General features: G+C 39.6%; 1 protein-coding gene across 1 annotated transcript; it reads right to left on the reverse strand.

The window, feature by feature from the left end:
* Positions 1-12,273: 12,273 nt before the first annotated feature.
* Positions 12,274-13,176, reverse strand: LOC143600979 (uncharacterized). Its single transcript, XM_077078509.1, has one exon. The coding sequence runs from the start codon at positions 13,174-13,176 to the stop codon at positions 12,274-12,276; it is 903 nt and encodes a 300-aa protein (XP_076934624.1).
* Positions 13,177-17,321: the final 4,145 nt, after the last annotated feature.

Raw genomic sequence — 17,321 nt, forward strand, 5'->3', positions numbered from 1 at the left:
GCCTTCAGCCTCCTGTTGAATACTTTCTTTTGTCATTCTTTCAATGTATATTTCATCATATTCGAGACTCATCAAGTAGGCTTTATCCTCATCCTCCTTGTCATCATTTGTCTTTGATCTTTCTTCTTCTTCATCACTTTCAATAATCTCATCTAAGTTTTGAAGAGCTCCTATTATTGGTTATTCATTCTCAGGTTCAGGATTCTTAAACACAGACTTGGTTTTCACTCTTCTTTTATTAACATATTTTTGTCTTTTAGCCTTAGAAGGTTCTACTTCAGATGTCTCCTTCCTCTTTACCCCCCCCCCCCAGCTTCAGTTTCGGGTTCTGTTGGCTCAGTGATAATTGGTTCTTCATTTACAGTCTTCTGCACTTCATCGCCATCAGTTTCTGTGATTATAGGCTCAACAGTTTCAGTTGCTGGCACATCATCATTGATCTCTTCAACTATTGGTTCCTTTTCATGAGCATCTTCATCTTCTTCAGTAATTTCCTGTATAACTGGCTCATTTGTTTCAACAGCCTCCTCAACTACTGGATCAGATTGTGCTTTGCTGCTTAAATTTATGAAATCCTTTTGGGCCTTTTTGGCAGCTGACACAATCTCAGGATGGTGCTTTTCTGGCTCATTTAGAACGTCTGTTAGGTTTCTCATAATTACTAACTTCACCATGGTGCTTGCGGATACTTCAATTGTCTCATCATGTTCTTGATTTACTGGACCAAGCCGAGCTCTTGTTCTCTATGTGTATCAATATTTGAATTTGTGGGCTCAGGTTCAGTTTGTGCAGGCTCAGTTAACACTGGCTCAGTTTGTACAGGCTCTTGTTCATCATCATTTTGTTTTGCTTTCAGAGCCTCCAGTGTAGCCTTAATAGCATCATCTGCCTCCTTCCTCATTCTTTCATCCTCTGCTTCTTTCTCCTTCATTTTAATCTATGCTTCAAGCACTTCTTGAGGAATTTCCTCCTCATCTTCTTGATTCTCTTGGTTTATAGAATCCAAATCTTTATTCATTAGTCTTATGGCTGTTTTGACATATTCCACTTCGGCCATATCTGGATCAATCGCATTATCTTTCAGAAGTATGTCATCACCAGATTTGTCTTTATGGATTGTTATCGGATGAAGATCTTCTTCAGTCAGAGCCACCCCTTTGCCTTTGATTTGTCTTTGGGCAATTTGTTCAGGGGTCTCTTCTTCTACTTCAATCTCCTTCTCTCCTGACTCCCCCTCAACTTGAACATCTCTTTCAATAACTTCTTGATTTGTCATTTTAGGTACATTTGATGTTCCAGCAACTTCATCCTCATCTTCCTCTTCTGAACTGGCATATAAGTTTACAATATGTTTTAGGCCTTCATCTTCTTCTTGATTCTCCCCCTGTTTTGGTGCATCTGAGGTCTTCGCAGCCTCCAATGCCTTGTTTCTTGTTTCTAGTACAACATTCTTTTCTTTCAACATGATGTTTTCAAACTCAAGCTTTGCATTCTCAACAACTATGTCATAGATATTTGGGCTGGAATGTGGGGTTTCTTGAGTAGGTTTAGGTTTAGGTTCAGAGAAAGGTTCGGATTCAAAGGTTTCTGGAGAGGGTAACTTGTATGGCTCAGGTTCTGTGGGAATGGATTGGGTAGGTTGAGCAATAGTAGTAGTAGGTTGGTTTTGTATTGGGGAGGATGGTGGGGCTGGAATATGTGTATCTTGAACAGTTTGGGCATGTGGGGAAACAGGCGGTGAGGAGATAATGGGTTCTTGTAATGGGGATGTTGGTGGTGAAGGAACATGTGTATCATGAAGTGGTTCATTGTCAGATAATGCTGGTACAGTAGTAGCAGGTGAGGAAGGAATATTGTCATCAGCATCATCAATTTCAACGGAGTCAGTTTCATCATGATATTCTTCAGGAGGTGGTGAGTCTGGTGGAGTAATATTTTGTATGGTGTCAGCAACATTTGATATTACATTTGCTATAAACTCATCATTATCTATATGCTTAGTTGCTCTGTTGCTAGGACCCTCAACTAGCTCATCAGTTTGATCAATAACTTCCAACTCTGGTCCTTTATTACCCTCTTGATTCTCCAAGTTAGCAATAGATTTGTCCCTAGTGAATGCACTCATCTCATTTCCAATAGGATTAAACGCAGGTTCATTCACTTCAGAATCTCCACCCACTATCTCTGCATCATCTCCTTCATAAGCAATTTGTTCAATCAAAGGCTCATTACCGGCAACAACATCTTGATTACCATCATCATGATCAACATTACCCTCATCAATATCATTATCACCATTTGGACCATTGTCTCCACCATCATTCTGATCATCATTACCATCTTCACTATCATCATCTTCATCATCACTGTTTCCTGGGATTCTAGGCACATCAATGGCACCTAAGGCTGGCACAAGCAGCCATGGGAGTACATCCCAATCATTATTCTTTGTAAACTTGCTTTTCGCATCTTTCATTCTCTAACAGATGTTAGGATCTTGTAGTCTCAACAGTTCTCCTGTATGTTGAAGTTCTGGCACTGACCTGTTTATCAAAACCTGCATGAACCTTGGGTACATTAGGAACCTCTGATTTACATCCTTCTCAGCATTTGATACTAAACCATTGAAGATGAGTCTTGATACATTAAATGGTTGCTGATAGAGAATAGCAACTGTCAAGGTAGCCAGTTCCTTGCTCAATAGAGTCCAAGTCCCTCTCCTTGGAGATAAGGACTGGATGACATGATGGATTAGGAAATGGTATATCAGTGGGAATCAGCCTTTTTGAAACTGTCCTGCCATCACTTCCCCTTGGTAGCCCATAGTCTCTTGAAAGACTTTTAAGAGCCTCAGGGCGGAATAAGATGGTTGGTCTTCAAAATTATCATTATGGCTTAATGCTGCTCGTATTGTAGTTTCAGTGACTTCAATGTCATGATTTAGGAAAGAGGCCTCAATCCTCTTCCCATTAATGTCTTTCACATATGTGGCTGATCCCCAAAAATCTGAAATATGGTTCCTGTAAATTGTTGGACTTTCAGTAAGAGCTGTCCTCAGGTTGGAATTGTTCAAGAAATTTATCATAGGTTCCAATTCCCTATTGTCATCATCCAGCTCCAATGGAGCACACATATTGTGTCGCTTTTCGAACTTTAAGGCCATCAGTTTTACAAAATAAGATAATAATCAGTACATAAAGTTGCAGAAACAATATGCGAAGATAGTTAGAGAAGAGTAGCGTCTTTAGTAACCTGTTCCATAGTAATATGCGTACCTGCAAAACAAGTAAACAATTAGTAAGAAATCCAATTAGAAACCCTAATTCCGAAATCAGCGAGATGATAATGGAATAACGATGTCTTACCGAAGTCGAAACAGAGCTAATGGCTAATTTCGAAGTATATTCGAGCAGGAATTGAGTATTCAAGTAAGAAGGGGATGCACGAGCAAGAGGTTTGCAATTAGGTTTAAGAGAGGGAGAAGAAAGAAATATGTGAAAAGGTTTCTAAATCCCCCTTTTATACCTAACGTTTGGGTAGTGCAATACCTCCTTTTGTCGTCTAGTGTACGACAATTGTCATTTAATTTCCAATTAATGTACCTCCCTTTCTCGAGCATACAACCATAATAATAGCTGGCTCCTATTGTACTCGAGTAGTTAGTACAATTCTTGCTCAACGTACTTATATGTTGATGCTCAAGAACCGGTATACTCGAGATAGGTTGCTCGAATACACTTGTGCTCGACGTCAAAGTAAATTGAAGTTACTTCACTTGCTCGAGTATAGGACCATGCTCGGCAAGAAGTGTACTTGACAATACTTAGTAAAATTCACTTAGTCATGTATACGTGAGACACACTCATTGCTGAACCTTACTCGATTATGCATCATGCTCGACATTACTTAGAAATCTATCATGACTAAACATATGTTCGAGATGCAACTCCTCTTAGCAGTGTTATAACCTTTGCTCGACTGACTTAATTACTACTACTCAATGTGCTCGAGGTACCTTCATACCCAAAAGCCTTAGCAAATTTAGTCCTTCCTATGCCTGTACTCGAACACTCAAGCTTAAGAGTCTAGTACACTAGTTTGCTCGAATCACTTAGCAATTATGTTCATCTAGCTCCTAAGCTCGGAACACACAGACCAAAGTGCCTAGCACACAACCTAGCTCGAAACACTTAAATGTCTCCTATCATGCAATTCTTTGTGCTCGAAGACTTAGGTCTAACCACTTAACATGCAATCATGCTCGAAACACATAATATCAACTTTCATGACCTAGCAGGTGCTCGAAAGTAAGATGCATGCTCGAAACTCTTAACAACAATTTTCAGTTCATCATGATGCTCGAAAATGACACGCATGCTCGAAATACATAGATGAATCTTACAGTTCATATAGCATACTCGAAGCAATGTAATCACACAAACAAACAAAATTTCTTTGCACGAAACTCTTAAATGTTTTTCAGTTCGGATTGTGAATCATCACATCCTATGCCAATCAGTCTGGACATTTTCACACACATCCTTTCATAAAAGATAATCATTTCAGAACATTGAGATGACCTAAGCATTAGTTTAAGGTGAAATAAGAGATCAAATTTTAGTTGAATATTCTTTTGAAAACATTTTCATAGAAAGATCTCCACATGGGATCAGATTGTTTAGAAACTTTCACACCATAGCATAGTAAGCCTTATTACGATTTAAGTCAGGTTGACATTAGGTAATTGCACTTAGCATGATTATCATAACATTTATGATATACTTAAAGTTCAATTAAAGCTTAAGTGAAGAATGGTTACATTTTGGACTTCAGGTTGTTCCTTATATCTTCTCAAAGCTTATTTAGTTTTCTCCAATCACCCCAATTTGACTTCAACCCCCTGATTGTTTGGTCAAAATTTGTTTTTATGAGCAGTTTATTTGAAAATTATATATAGATATCAGACTATAGGGTTGAATGTTGGACTTACATGCCATCTGGACTTACAAGCCTTACATTCAGGGTGTTTAGGACTTATTTGGATGTCCCACCCCTGTAGTTCCGTTAGTGCCCCTTAAGTCATGATATATTATTATTTGATATACTACTTTGAAGCAATTTTCTTTTTCTATATTTTTCCTTTTTTTTTCTTTCTTTTTCTTTTTGATAAGCTTTTGCATAACTATACTTTTATATCTGCTCAGATACTTTGTAAATATATTTTTGTGTGACCGAAACACCAACAGGCTCGTGTATGATTTGATAGTTGCCTTTCTGCCTATCATTCGGAGAGATGTGCAAGGAAACATACCTTGGTCTTCAAATGAGTCACCACATCAGACTTAGCATTTTCATTATATTTGTATCACGTATGTCACTACACTCATGAAAAGATACTCAAAGCAAAATGTCAATTTATTGAACATAGATCCTTTAAGTCTATATTCCATGGGTTATGAATTTAAAAAATATACTATCATTTTCCAAAAGGTTGGATACAATTTCTATCCAAAAACCTTTAAGCTTCTATAAAGCTTATAACTGAATAATCTTATCATATCTCTTATGAGATCACCAAACACAGTGTTGCTTAGTCAAAAAGATTTTACAGTTTCAAAATCATATCTTTTGAAAGTTCATTTTAAACATTGATTCTGAAAGCAGTATTGTCATTTAAGCACATTTAAAAAGCACACATTTCAACAATATCAAACACATTCATTCAGACAGCATAAATCATTCAGATAAGCACATAAGTCTATCGAGCATGCTCAGAAATTCATTGAGCATACTTGGAAGTCTATCGAGCAACCTTAAGATCCATCATTACAGAGTCTGTGCTCGAGAGACTTCATGAAAGTTCATGACATTAATACTGTGCTCGAGTAGTAGACTTGAGCTAGAAATGCAAAGAAAGCTTTCCAGGATGATGTGCCTAAAAGTGGTATATAAAAATAATGCTATAAATCAACCTAGCACAGCGAGTAATAAAAACCAAGAATACCCTAAACCAAACCACTAGCAACAGGCAAGTGAATCTATCGGGTGTAGAATAGCTATGGGAAGTCCGAGAATATCGAACCCTAGAGACACTAATTAAATTAACGAAACTAGATTCTAAATGCTAAATAAATTAATAATTACGAAAAAGATTCTTTTTGGATTTTTATTTATTTTATTTTAAAACTAATTATTATTTAAACAAATTTAAACTAGGAAAAATAAATTAAAGTTCCTAAGAATTAGAGGAAAACACTAATGAGAAAGGCGTTACCTAGGCTTGAAATCCTATTTGTGAATCTTGGATGCTTATCGGCTATGGAAACTGTGATGGAACTGGGATCTAAAGATACGACGCCATAGACATCCTAGTGGATCCCTGATCATTCTCTGGGTGTCACCTAAACGGAATACCTAAGGGGCGTATGATGCAAACTGGTTGGTTGGATTACCTCTCAGTCTCTCCAACAATATTAAAGTACTCTAATAACTAGATCACCTATCAGTCTCACTAATCACAATACATCCGGGAGTGTAATGGACGTAAGGAGTAACCTAAAGATGCTCAAAAGACTTAGGATAGCAAAAATCAAAAGATGGTAAAGGGGAAATCCACTCTCGTGTAATCTATGCCCAAACCGCCTAATGAATAAGACAACCCCAACTATCTATTACCTCTCAGTCTCAAGATAGGTAGAACACTTAAAATCTCTAAACCCTCAAGCAATAGTTCCTATGGATTATGTCTACTATAAACCATAAACTAGTTACGAACACACAGTGGGTAACCTAATATGCGTCTACACATGAAAGACTTTCACAAGACACATATGGAACAATTGAATAAAAGTAAATTAATAATAAGTACGCATATTCATCTTAAAAGCATCAAAAAGTCTATTACAATAATATTAGTCCAACACCAATAACCAATACCGAGAAGCAAACCAAAAGTCAACAAGTATTCATTCAAAGCCTAGGCAACTAAAAAGGTTTTAGCCAATAATCATGTTCAAGAAAATAAAATAGATTGGTTCAACACCCAAGTTCATAATAAAAATATTAAAATCCAACCGAATAATAAGGATGTAATTGCGTCTCCTGTGCGTCTGGCTCTCCCAGCCACGAATAATAATCTCTAGCTGCCGTTCAAACTTCAAAGTCTTCTTTTAATTGTTGCGTACACCTCCTACTTGAATCAAGCTGCCCTCTTCTCTCTTTCTCGTCAATCCGTGCGCCTGCTATATTCCCAATCAAAACAATATATGGCGGCTACCAATAGGGTTCACAGGTCTTCTCCCCCTGCTCCACGAAACAAAACGTTAATATATATCGTAGGGTTTCAAGCCTCCTTTGACTTTCTACTAATTAGTGGGCCCTGCCCATTTAAATTATGACATAAAAACTTCCATGCCAACCAAACTTTATTATTTTTATTATTAGACTAACGTTTCTTTTTATTTATTTATTTTTTTTTCTTTTATATAATAACATATAGTATTTAATAATTAACTAGTAATATATAATATATGCTCGACCCTTCATTCGTCGGTTTCAAGTTTAGTAAAAGTGCTTCATTTTAGCTCATAGTCTCTAGAAACCATTAAATTCACAAGTGAACCAATATTAATAATATTCAATAAAAACCTGGCTTAAAAGCACTTAAAAGTATAGAGAATATTTATATAATAATATGTATAAATGAGACCACATCATATATCCCCACACTTAAATCTTTTTCATCCCTGAAAAAGCTGTTTGCAATGGAATCATAATCGGAAAACTAATTTTTAAAACATTTAGGTTATCTTAATTAATAATAGATAAACGCAAAAACCACGATTGCCGATATTGTTGTCCACTTAAACCCAGCCACCAACCTATCAAGCCCCCCATCATATTCAATGATTAAGTTTAAGTGATATCAATAAGCCTATGGGTCCCACACCTAAAGAGTTACAGATCCGCTTACCCCCATCTCAAGCATAATCAAGACAATTAAAAACCGGGTTGAAGCAGACTGGTTCAACCTATCACCGTAAGCTAAAAACCCTTTAATGGTAAGAAGAAAATGCACTTAGGTGGAATTTAGATGGATGAAAGGTCAAATGAGGTCGTACGAGCAATTCCTAATCCTAAAACTATATTAGCGGATTTCGGCCCAACATTGTTTCACCCGAGCTACAACCCAGTATATGACGGTCTCAGGCCTCCACCCTTTGTATTTCCTAAAAATATTTATTGACTAAGAACTTTCGAGCCCCAATAGTGTATCCTCATAGTCACCATCCCCTTGGTAACACGTAAGCTCTCGGCCCCGTCTAGTATGTGCCTTTTGGCCTCTTTTTCTATTTTTGGTTTGATTTTTTTTTGTGTGAATGCTTCTTTGGCATTTGCATAACTTTCTCATTCACTTTACTTTTCAAAATATTTGCACATCTTTGATGTTCGTGCAACAGAACTTTATGCTCTTAAGCATCTTTTACCTAAATATATAACTATTTTCTAAGCTCGTATAAATGATGGACATGGTCGGGTTCCACCACTCATTATTTATTTTCATAAAACAGAGTGGCGTGCTAGATTTTTAAGTGCATGTAATTCTCACCACCTCAAGGTTTAAAGATTAAGGTAATACTCGCAATGCCTTATTGAATTTTCAGCTTCACTATCCCCCCTCAAGAAGAGAACCCACAAGGTTTATGACTATTAAGTATATTAATAATAATCAGCGGAAACCTTTCAAGGCTAGTTGGGCCTACCGACACATCCCAAATTAAGTACGCTTTCTATTCTTTTATACCTCATATATATTAGTAGTTTTAAAAACCAATCCCCAATTTTTCAGTCATTTTCCATTTTGTCACAAAATATATAATTCAAGGGACGTAATTTTTTTTTGTTATTTATTTATTTATTTTTGTTTTTTCTTTCGTTTTTTTTGTTTGTAAATATATACATTTTTTTTGTTTTTTTAATTTTATTTTATTATTATTATTATTATTTTTTATTTATTTTTAAACTACCTAAAAAAACGCCAGTTTCCCATCCGCACACTTAAATTTCACATTATCCTCAATGAGAGACAGAAAAAAGACAAAAGTAAAGCAAAAAAATAATAATAAAATAAAATAAAATAAAACAAAGCATAAAGAAAATGGAACAGACTCCCCTAGTAATATAGCAGTCATCTTCGTAAGTCAAGTTCCGATAAAGCAACCGTATAGCATTTCACTCGCAGCCACATCTTTTGGTCCCTTCCACAATCAAATAAGCTCAAAATGCCCCCGTCCGAATGGAGATTGAGTACAAACGTTAGCATCCAAACCTGCAAACACAAAACTCAAAGCACCCAAAGCAGACATCAAACAGACTCTAAAACTTAAAACCGACTCAAAATACAAAAATAAAAGAAAACAAATACAAACATATACAAACTCTACACTCGGCATTACCCGAGTCCTATCCCTATCAAGCAGTCAACTTAGGGATGTCGAGGCGAAACACGTCCTCCTCAACCGAGTCAATCGGCCCACCAATATAATCCTTCAACCTACGGCCGTTCACCTTCCACGAGCTCCCATCAACATCTTGAATTTCAACAGCACCATGCGGGAACACCTCCTTGACAGTATACGGTCCTCCCCATCTCGATCTAAGTTTTCCTGGAAATAACTTCATACGGGAATTATACACTAACACTCGATCCCCACAATTCAACTTCCGATCATGCAACGCCTTCATACGCTCCTTATAACTTTAAGATCTCACATACGCCTCATCTCTCAACTCCTCAACCTCATGAATTTGGAGATACCGGTTTTTCGCAGCCTGGGTCAGGTCAAGATTAACGGATCTCAACGCCCAATACACTCTATGCTCTAACTCAACCGGTAGATGACACGCTTTCCTGTAAACCATCCTAAAGGGTGTGGTCCCAATAGGCGTTTTAAAAGCTGTGCGGAAAGCCCAAAGCGCATCATCTAATTTATCGGACCAGTCCTTGCGGTTCTTGCTGATAGTTTTCTCCAAAATATGCTTAACGCCTCGGTTTGCGTTCTCCATCTGCCCGCTCGTCTGTGGGTGATAGGCAGTGGACAACCGATGGGTGACCCATACCGTGCCAACGTCTTCTCCATCTGGGCATTGCAAAAGTGCGTGCCCATATCACTAATCAAGGCCTTGAGAGTACCAAACCGGCTGAACAACCTCTTCAAAAATCCCACAACAACTCGGGCATCATTAGTGGGAAAGGCTTGAGCCTCAACCCACTTGGAAACGTAGTCGATAGCCATGAGAATGTATCGATTCCCTCGAGAAGAAGGGAACGGACCCATGAAATCAATGCCCCAAACATCGAAAACTTCAGAAACCTGAATAGGGTTTTGGGGCATCTCATTACGGGATGAGATGTTACCAGTACGCTGACATGGGTCACACTGTCTGAAAAACTCGTGTGAGTCTTTGAAAATCGATGGCCAATAAAAACCGGAATCTAGAACTTTCCTCGCAATGGAAGACGGACCATGGTAGCCACCAGTTAAACCCTCATGACAATGTCTAAGAATCTCACGGCCCTCTTCTCTACTCACACACCTCCTCAACACTCGATCGGCGCCTACACGAAACAAATATGGTGAATCCCATATGTAGTGGCTAGCATCTGCGAAAAGCTTCCTCCTCTGTTGATAACTCATGCCCTTGACCGTCACTCCTTCGGCTAGATAATTTGCAATGTCAGAGGACCATGGAAGACCCTCCTCTTCAGCACTCACGTACAAAACTGGCTCGCTCTCATATCTCACTCTCACCATCATCAACGACTCGTAGGGAAACCTATCCCCGACGGTGTCCTCTCTAATCTCCTCTCTCTTCGGATCCTCCAAACGTGACAAGTGATCCGCAGCAACATTCTCCGCTCCTTTTTTATCTCTAATCTCAATATCGAACTCGGAAAGCAAGAGAATCCATCGTATCAGACGAGGTTTGGCATCTTTCTTGGCGAAAATGTATCGGAATGCCGCATGATCAGTATAAACGATGGTTTTGGATAGCACAAGATAAGAACGGAATTTGTCGAACGCGAAGACCACTGCTAGAAGCTCCTTCTCGGTAGTCGTGTAATTCTCCTGAGCATCATTGAGGGTCTTTCTCGCGTAATAGTTAGGGTGGAAGTGCTTGTCCTTCCGCTGACCTAGAACAGCCCCGACTGCAAAATCACTAGCGTCGCACATGAGCTCGAAGGGTAAGCTCCAGTCGGGTGCTACTAAGATAGGAGCATTAACCAACTGCCCCCTTGAGAAACTCAAACGCCTTCAGACAATCAGCATCAAAGTTGAATATGACGTCCTTCTCTAGAAGGCGAGTCATGGTCCGGGTGATCTTAGAAAAATCTCTGATGAACCTACGATAAAAACCCGCATGCCCGTGAAAACTACGAACGGATTTCACACTAGTCGGTAGAGGAAGTCTACTGATGGTGTCGATCTTAGCTCTATCTACCTCAATACCGTCTCGCGAAATATTGTGCCCAAGCACAATGCCTTCAATCACCATGAAGTGGCACTTCTCCCAGTTCAGCATCAACTTCGTCTCTATGCACCGCTTCATCATCCTCTCATGATTAGAAAGACATTGATCAAAAGAGTCCCCATATACCAAAAAATCGTCCATGCAAACCTCCATGGAACTCTCGATCATGTCCTGGAATACCGCTACCCGTGCAACGCTGGAAAGTAGCTGGAGCATTACATAACCTGAAAGGCATACGTTTGTACGCGAAGGTACCATATGGGCATGTAAAGGTGGTCTTTTCCTGATCCTCATGCGCAACAGGGATCTGGAAATATCTGAAAATCCATCAAGAAAACACTAGAACAGTCGTCCCCACAAACGCTCCAACATCTTATCAATGAACAGAAGAGGAAAGTGGTCTTTCCTAGTATCGTCGTTAAGCCTCCTGTAGTCGATGCAAACCCGCCAACCTATGACTGTCCTAGTCTGAATAAGCTCATTTCGTTCGTTAGTGACAACTGTCACCCCTCCCTTCTTAGGGATGACCTGAACGGGACTCACCCATGAAGAATCAGAGATGGGATAAATCAGACCAGCGTCAAGGAGTTTGATAACCTCCTTCTTGACCACCTCTGACATGTTAGGGTTGATCCTCCTTTGAGATTGGATTACAGGCTTGTACTCATCCTCCATGAGTATCCTGTGCGTGCAAAAGTTCAGGCTGATGCCCTGAATGTCCATGAGTTTCCACGCAATAGCCTATTTGTGTGCCTTGAGTACATCAACCAACCTCGACTTCTCATCATCCGTCAACTGAGAAGAAATGATGACGGGCAAATCGGCCTCACCGTCCAAGAAAGCATGCTCCAAATGAGGAGGTAGCTCTTTAAGCTCAATGGACGGTGGTGCCTCAATCGATGGTCTCTCCTTCGGTCCCTCAGTGCTATCGGCAACCGTGAACACCTCTGGGTATTCAGGAGGTGATCTAGCTAGAATGCTCAGGTCATGCTCCGGGGGAACATCAACCTCATCCTCCTGATTGAGTAAATCTGCTCCAGAGATGTAATCAAGAGAGCGCTCGAACTGAGATATGAACATGTCAAGAAAGTAAACGGAATCGTGTTGACTACTGGAGTTCCTCATCGATTTGACGACATCGAATGTGACGTTTTCCTCCCCTACACGAAGTGTAATTTTTCCGTCAAAGATGTCAATAAGCGCTTTAGCAGTACGCAGGAAGGGTCGTCCCAAAATGAGCGGGACCTGATCGTCAGCCTCCATGTCAAGAATAACAAAATCCATGGGGAAAACAAATTTATCGACTTTAACGAGTACGTTTTCCACGATTCCCCGTGGATATTTGACCGAACGGTCGGCCAAGGATAAACTCATGCGCGTTGGGACCGGCTCGCCAAGGTCTAGCTTTTTATAAAGAGAATATGGCATCAGATTTATGCTAGCACCTAAATCGGCCAACGCGTAGCTCTCAGTCGAGCTGCCAAACAACCACGGAATCGTGAAGTGTCCTGGGTCTGCTAATATCTCCGACAGCTTGTTCTGGACAACCGCAGAGCATCCTTCATTTAGACATATCGTCAAAAGCCCCTCTAGCTTCTTCTTGTTTGAAAAAAGATCTTTTAAGAATTTAGCATATTTGGGCATATGCTGGAGTGCCTCGACAAAAAGGAAGATTGATTTTTAACTATTTAAACATATCCAAGAAATGTCCATATTCCTCCACATACTTCTGCCGCAGAAGACGGGGAGGATACGGAACTCGAGTAAGATCGACTTCGGGACTCTTCTTCTCTTCAATCTTCTTCTCAGCAACCTTTTTCGCAGGAGACTCGCCGTTTGACGCGGTACTTCCTGGGGCTCGCCTCTCGTGCGTCCTCACCGGAGCCTCCATCTCTATCTCCTCATCCACCGGCTCCTCATCTGCCGGTGGCTGCTCTCTATCGCCTCCGCTGCCACTGCGGGTGGTCACCGCCTTCAACTGTGCATTTGGGTTAAGCTCGGTGTTGCCCTGAAATGCTCCAACCTGCTTATTAGGTAGCATATGCTTCATCATCTCATCCACCTTTCGAGACATCTCCAATAATGACGACTGCTGGTTCTTCAATAAGGTGTCATGCTCAGCCAGTCTATGTTGTGTGTTACTATCTTTGTCAATAGGTTGGGAAAGCATGGTAGATTGATTAGTTAGAAACTCCTTAAGATCTGGGTCCATACTGCTGCTCTTCCCCGCACTCGAACTCCTTGCCACCTCTGTATCTCTAACCTGACTTTGCTCCTGCCTCGGTTGAAAGCCCTGAGCATTACCTCCCGACCTCCAACCATAGTTTGAGCTATTCCTCCATCCGGGGTTCTCGTAGGCATTCTGTACTCTATTTTGATTTCCCAAGTAGTCCACCTGCTCCTGCTGATCGACCGGACAATCAACTGTGTCATGCCCTCCTCGGCAGATCTCGCACCTCTGAACGACATTCTTCAAGTCCTTAATTTGCCTCTGAATTCCCTCTAAGGCATCCGTGATGCCAGTATCATTCGAGACTTGATGACGCCTCGAGCGGAAGAAGTAGTGGTTTTAGAAGTACCTTGGGCGGGCGGTCCCGCTGCTCGGCTAGGGTGAAGCTCTCAAAAATCGACTCACACTCATCTATATCCAGCTTCTCTAACATGTTCCCTCCAGCTGACGTGTTGAATCTCTGCTGTATCTCAAAGGTCAGCCCGTTATAGAATTTCTCGACTACGGCCCATTCGGACAGACCATGCTAGGGGCATCTACTAAGCAGATTATGGAACCTTTCCCAAGCCAAAGGGTATGACTCGTCAGGGTCCATGCGGAAGGAATAGATCTGATCACGAAGTCTCAAGGCTTTAGATGGCGGAAAATACTTCTTTAGGAATCTATCTTGAAGTTCGTCCCAGGTAGTGATGGACCCAGGGGGAAGGTTTTCCAACCATGATGAAGCTCGAACCTCAAGAGAAAATGGAAAAAGATGGAGATAAATAGAAGCACGAGTGGCGTTGGCGATATGAAAAGCGTCGCAGATGCGAGTGAATTTGTTTAGATTGCCCAGCGCGTCCTCGTCTTCAAGTCTGTGAAATGGAGAGGAATTAGTAATAGAATTCATGACGTTCGACGGAATATGCCAGTTACTAGCATCGGGCATCGCCGGACGTGAGATAGCAGACTGTCTCCCCATAACTCCCTCATTCGCTCTTGATTGAACCGTACGCCTAGGGGGAATAGCATCAGCCATATCTAACATGGAATCTGAAACGTGTACCTTGCTTTCACGTAGATCACGTGTAATCTCTCGAAGCTCCCTGCGGCGCTCACGAAAATCTCTCTTGGGTTCGTCCGAAACAGTGATCTCTGGTGGTCCTAGCGAACGGGTACGTCGCATACGCTGAAAAACAAATAAAAGCGTGAGAACTTGGTCCCTAAAGCACACAAATCACAAATAGCAGTTAAGAGCAATTAAGTAATTAACTAAAATAAAATTTAATTATTTAAACTAAAACTAAAAACAAAGTAAAAGCAAAAAAAATCTAATTCGCAAATTACCAAGTGTTCCCGGCAACGGCACCAAAAAATTGATGTGCCTAAAAATGGTATATAAAAATAATGCTATAAATCAACCTAGCACAGCGAGTAATAAAAATCCAGAATACCCTAAACCAAACCACTAGCAACAGGCAAGTGAACCTATCGGGTGTAGAATAGCTATGGGAAGTCCGGGAATATCGAACCCTAAAGACACTAATTAAATTAACGAAACTAGATTCTAAATGCTAAATAAATTAATAATTAAGAAAATGATTCGTTTTGGATTTTTATTTATTTTATTTTAAAATTAATAATTATTTAAACTAATTTAAACTAGGAAAAATAAATTAAAGTTCTTAAGAATTAGAGGAAAACACTGATGAGAAAGGCGTTACCTAGGCTTAAAATCCTATTTGTGAATCTTGGATGCTTATCGGCTATGGAAACTGTGATGGAACCGGGATCTAAAGATACGACGCTATAGACATCCTAGTGGATCCTGATCATTCTCTGGGTGTCACCTAAAGGGAATACCTAAGGGGCGTATGACGCAAACCGGTTGGTTGGATTACCTCTCAGTCTCTCCAACAATATTAAAGTACTCTAATGACTAGATCACCTATCATTCTCACTAATCACAATACATCCGGGAGTGTAAGGGACGTAAGGAGTAACATAAAGATGCTCAAAAACACTTAGGATAGCAAAAATCAAAAGATAGTAAGAGGGAAATCCACTCTTGTGTAATCTATACCCAAACCGCCTAATGAATAAGACAACCCCAACTATCTATTAACTCTCAGTCTCAAGATAGGTAGAACACTTAAAATCTCTAAACCCTCAAGCAATAGTTCCTATGGATTATGTCGACTATAAACCATAAACTAGTTACGAAAACACAGTAGATAACCTAATATGCGTCTACACATGAAAGACTTTCACAAGACACTTATGGAACAATTGAATAAAAGTAAATTAATAATAAGTATGCATATTCATCTTAAAAGTATCAAAAAGTCTATTACAATAATATTAGTCCAACACCAATAACCAATACCGAGAAGCAAACCAAAAGTCAACAAGTATTCATTCACAGCCTAGGCAACTAAAAAGGTTTTAGCCAATAATCATGTTCAAGAAAATAAAATAGATTGGTTCAACACCCAAATTCATAATAAAAATATTAAAATCCAACCGAATAATAAGGATGTAATTGCGTCTCTCTTGTGTGTCTGGCTCTCCCAGCCACGAATAATAATCTCTAGCTGTCGTTCAAACTTCAAAGTCTTCTTTTAATTGTTGCGTACACCTCCTGCTTCAATCAAGCTGCCCTCTTCTCTCTTTCTCGTCAATCCGTGCGCCTGCTATATTCCCAATCAAAACAATATATGGCGGCTACCAATAGGGTTCACAGGTCTTCCCCCCCTGCTCCACGAAACAAAACGTTAATATATATTGTAGGGTTTCAAGCCTCCTTTGACTTTCTACAAATTAGTGGGCCCTGCCCATTTAAATTATGACACAAAAACTTCCATGCCAACCAAACTTTATTATTTTTATTATTAGACTAACGTGTCTTTTTATTTATTTATTTTTTCTTTTATATAATAACATATAGTATTTAATAATTAACTAGTAATATATAATATATGCTCGACCCTTCATTCGTCAGTTTCAAGTTTAGTAAAAATGCTTCATTTTAGCTCATAGTCTCTAGAAACCATTAAATTCACAAGTGAACCAAATATTAATAATATTAAATAAAACCTGGCTCAAAAGCACTTAAAAGTATAGAGAATATTTATATAATAATATGTATAAATGAGACCACATCACAGGACATGTCCATGCTCGAATAGCCAAATATTTCCTCTGTGCTCGAATTACTTGAAAGTTATCAAGTGTGGTTTGCTTGTGCTCGAAGAGCAAAAAACATACCACTAGACATGTAATCATGCTCGAAATACTTGAAAAGGTTTTTCAAAGCATGTTTCTATGCTCGAGCAGCTGAGACATGTTATTTGTGCTCGAATTACTTAGAAAGTCATCAGTAGCACTGTCTGTGCTCGAGCAGCAGCAGACACAGCATCAAGCACAGATTCATGCTCGGAATTTATATACCGCAAAAATATATATCATGTATGCACAGATCTAAGCACCGTAAACAAAACATTCAGTTCATGACAATTACTCATATAGAAACACTCACTAGCATGATTCATGCAGTCAGAATAATCAGTCAAGCAAGGCA

The sequence above is a fragment of the Bidens hawaiensis genome, unplaced genomic scaffold, assembly GCF_021521415.1.
Source record: "Bidens hawaiensis isolate Kalapana, Puna unplaced genomic scaffold, B.hawaiensis_p1.1 tig00055165_1, whole genome shotgun sequence".
NCBI lineage: Eukaryota > Viridiplantae > Streptophyta > Magnoliopsida > Asterales > Asteraceae > Bidens > Bidens hawaiensis.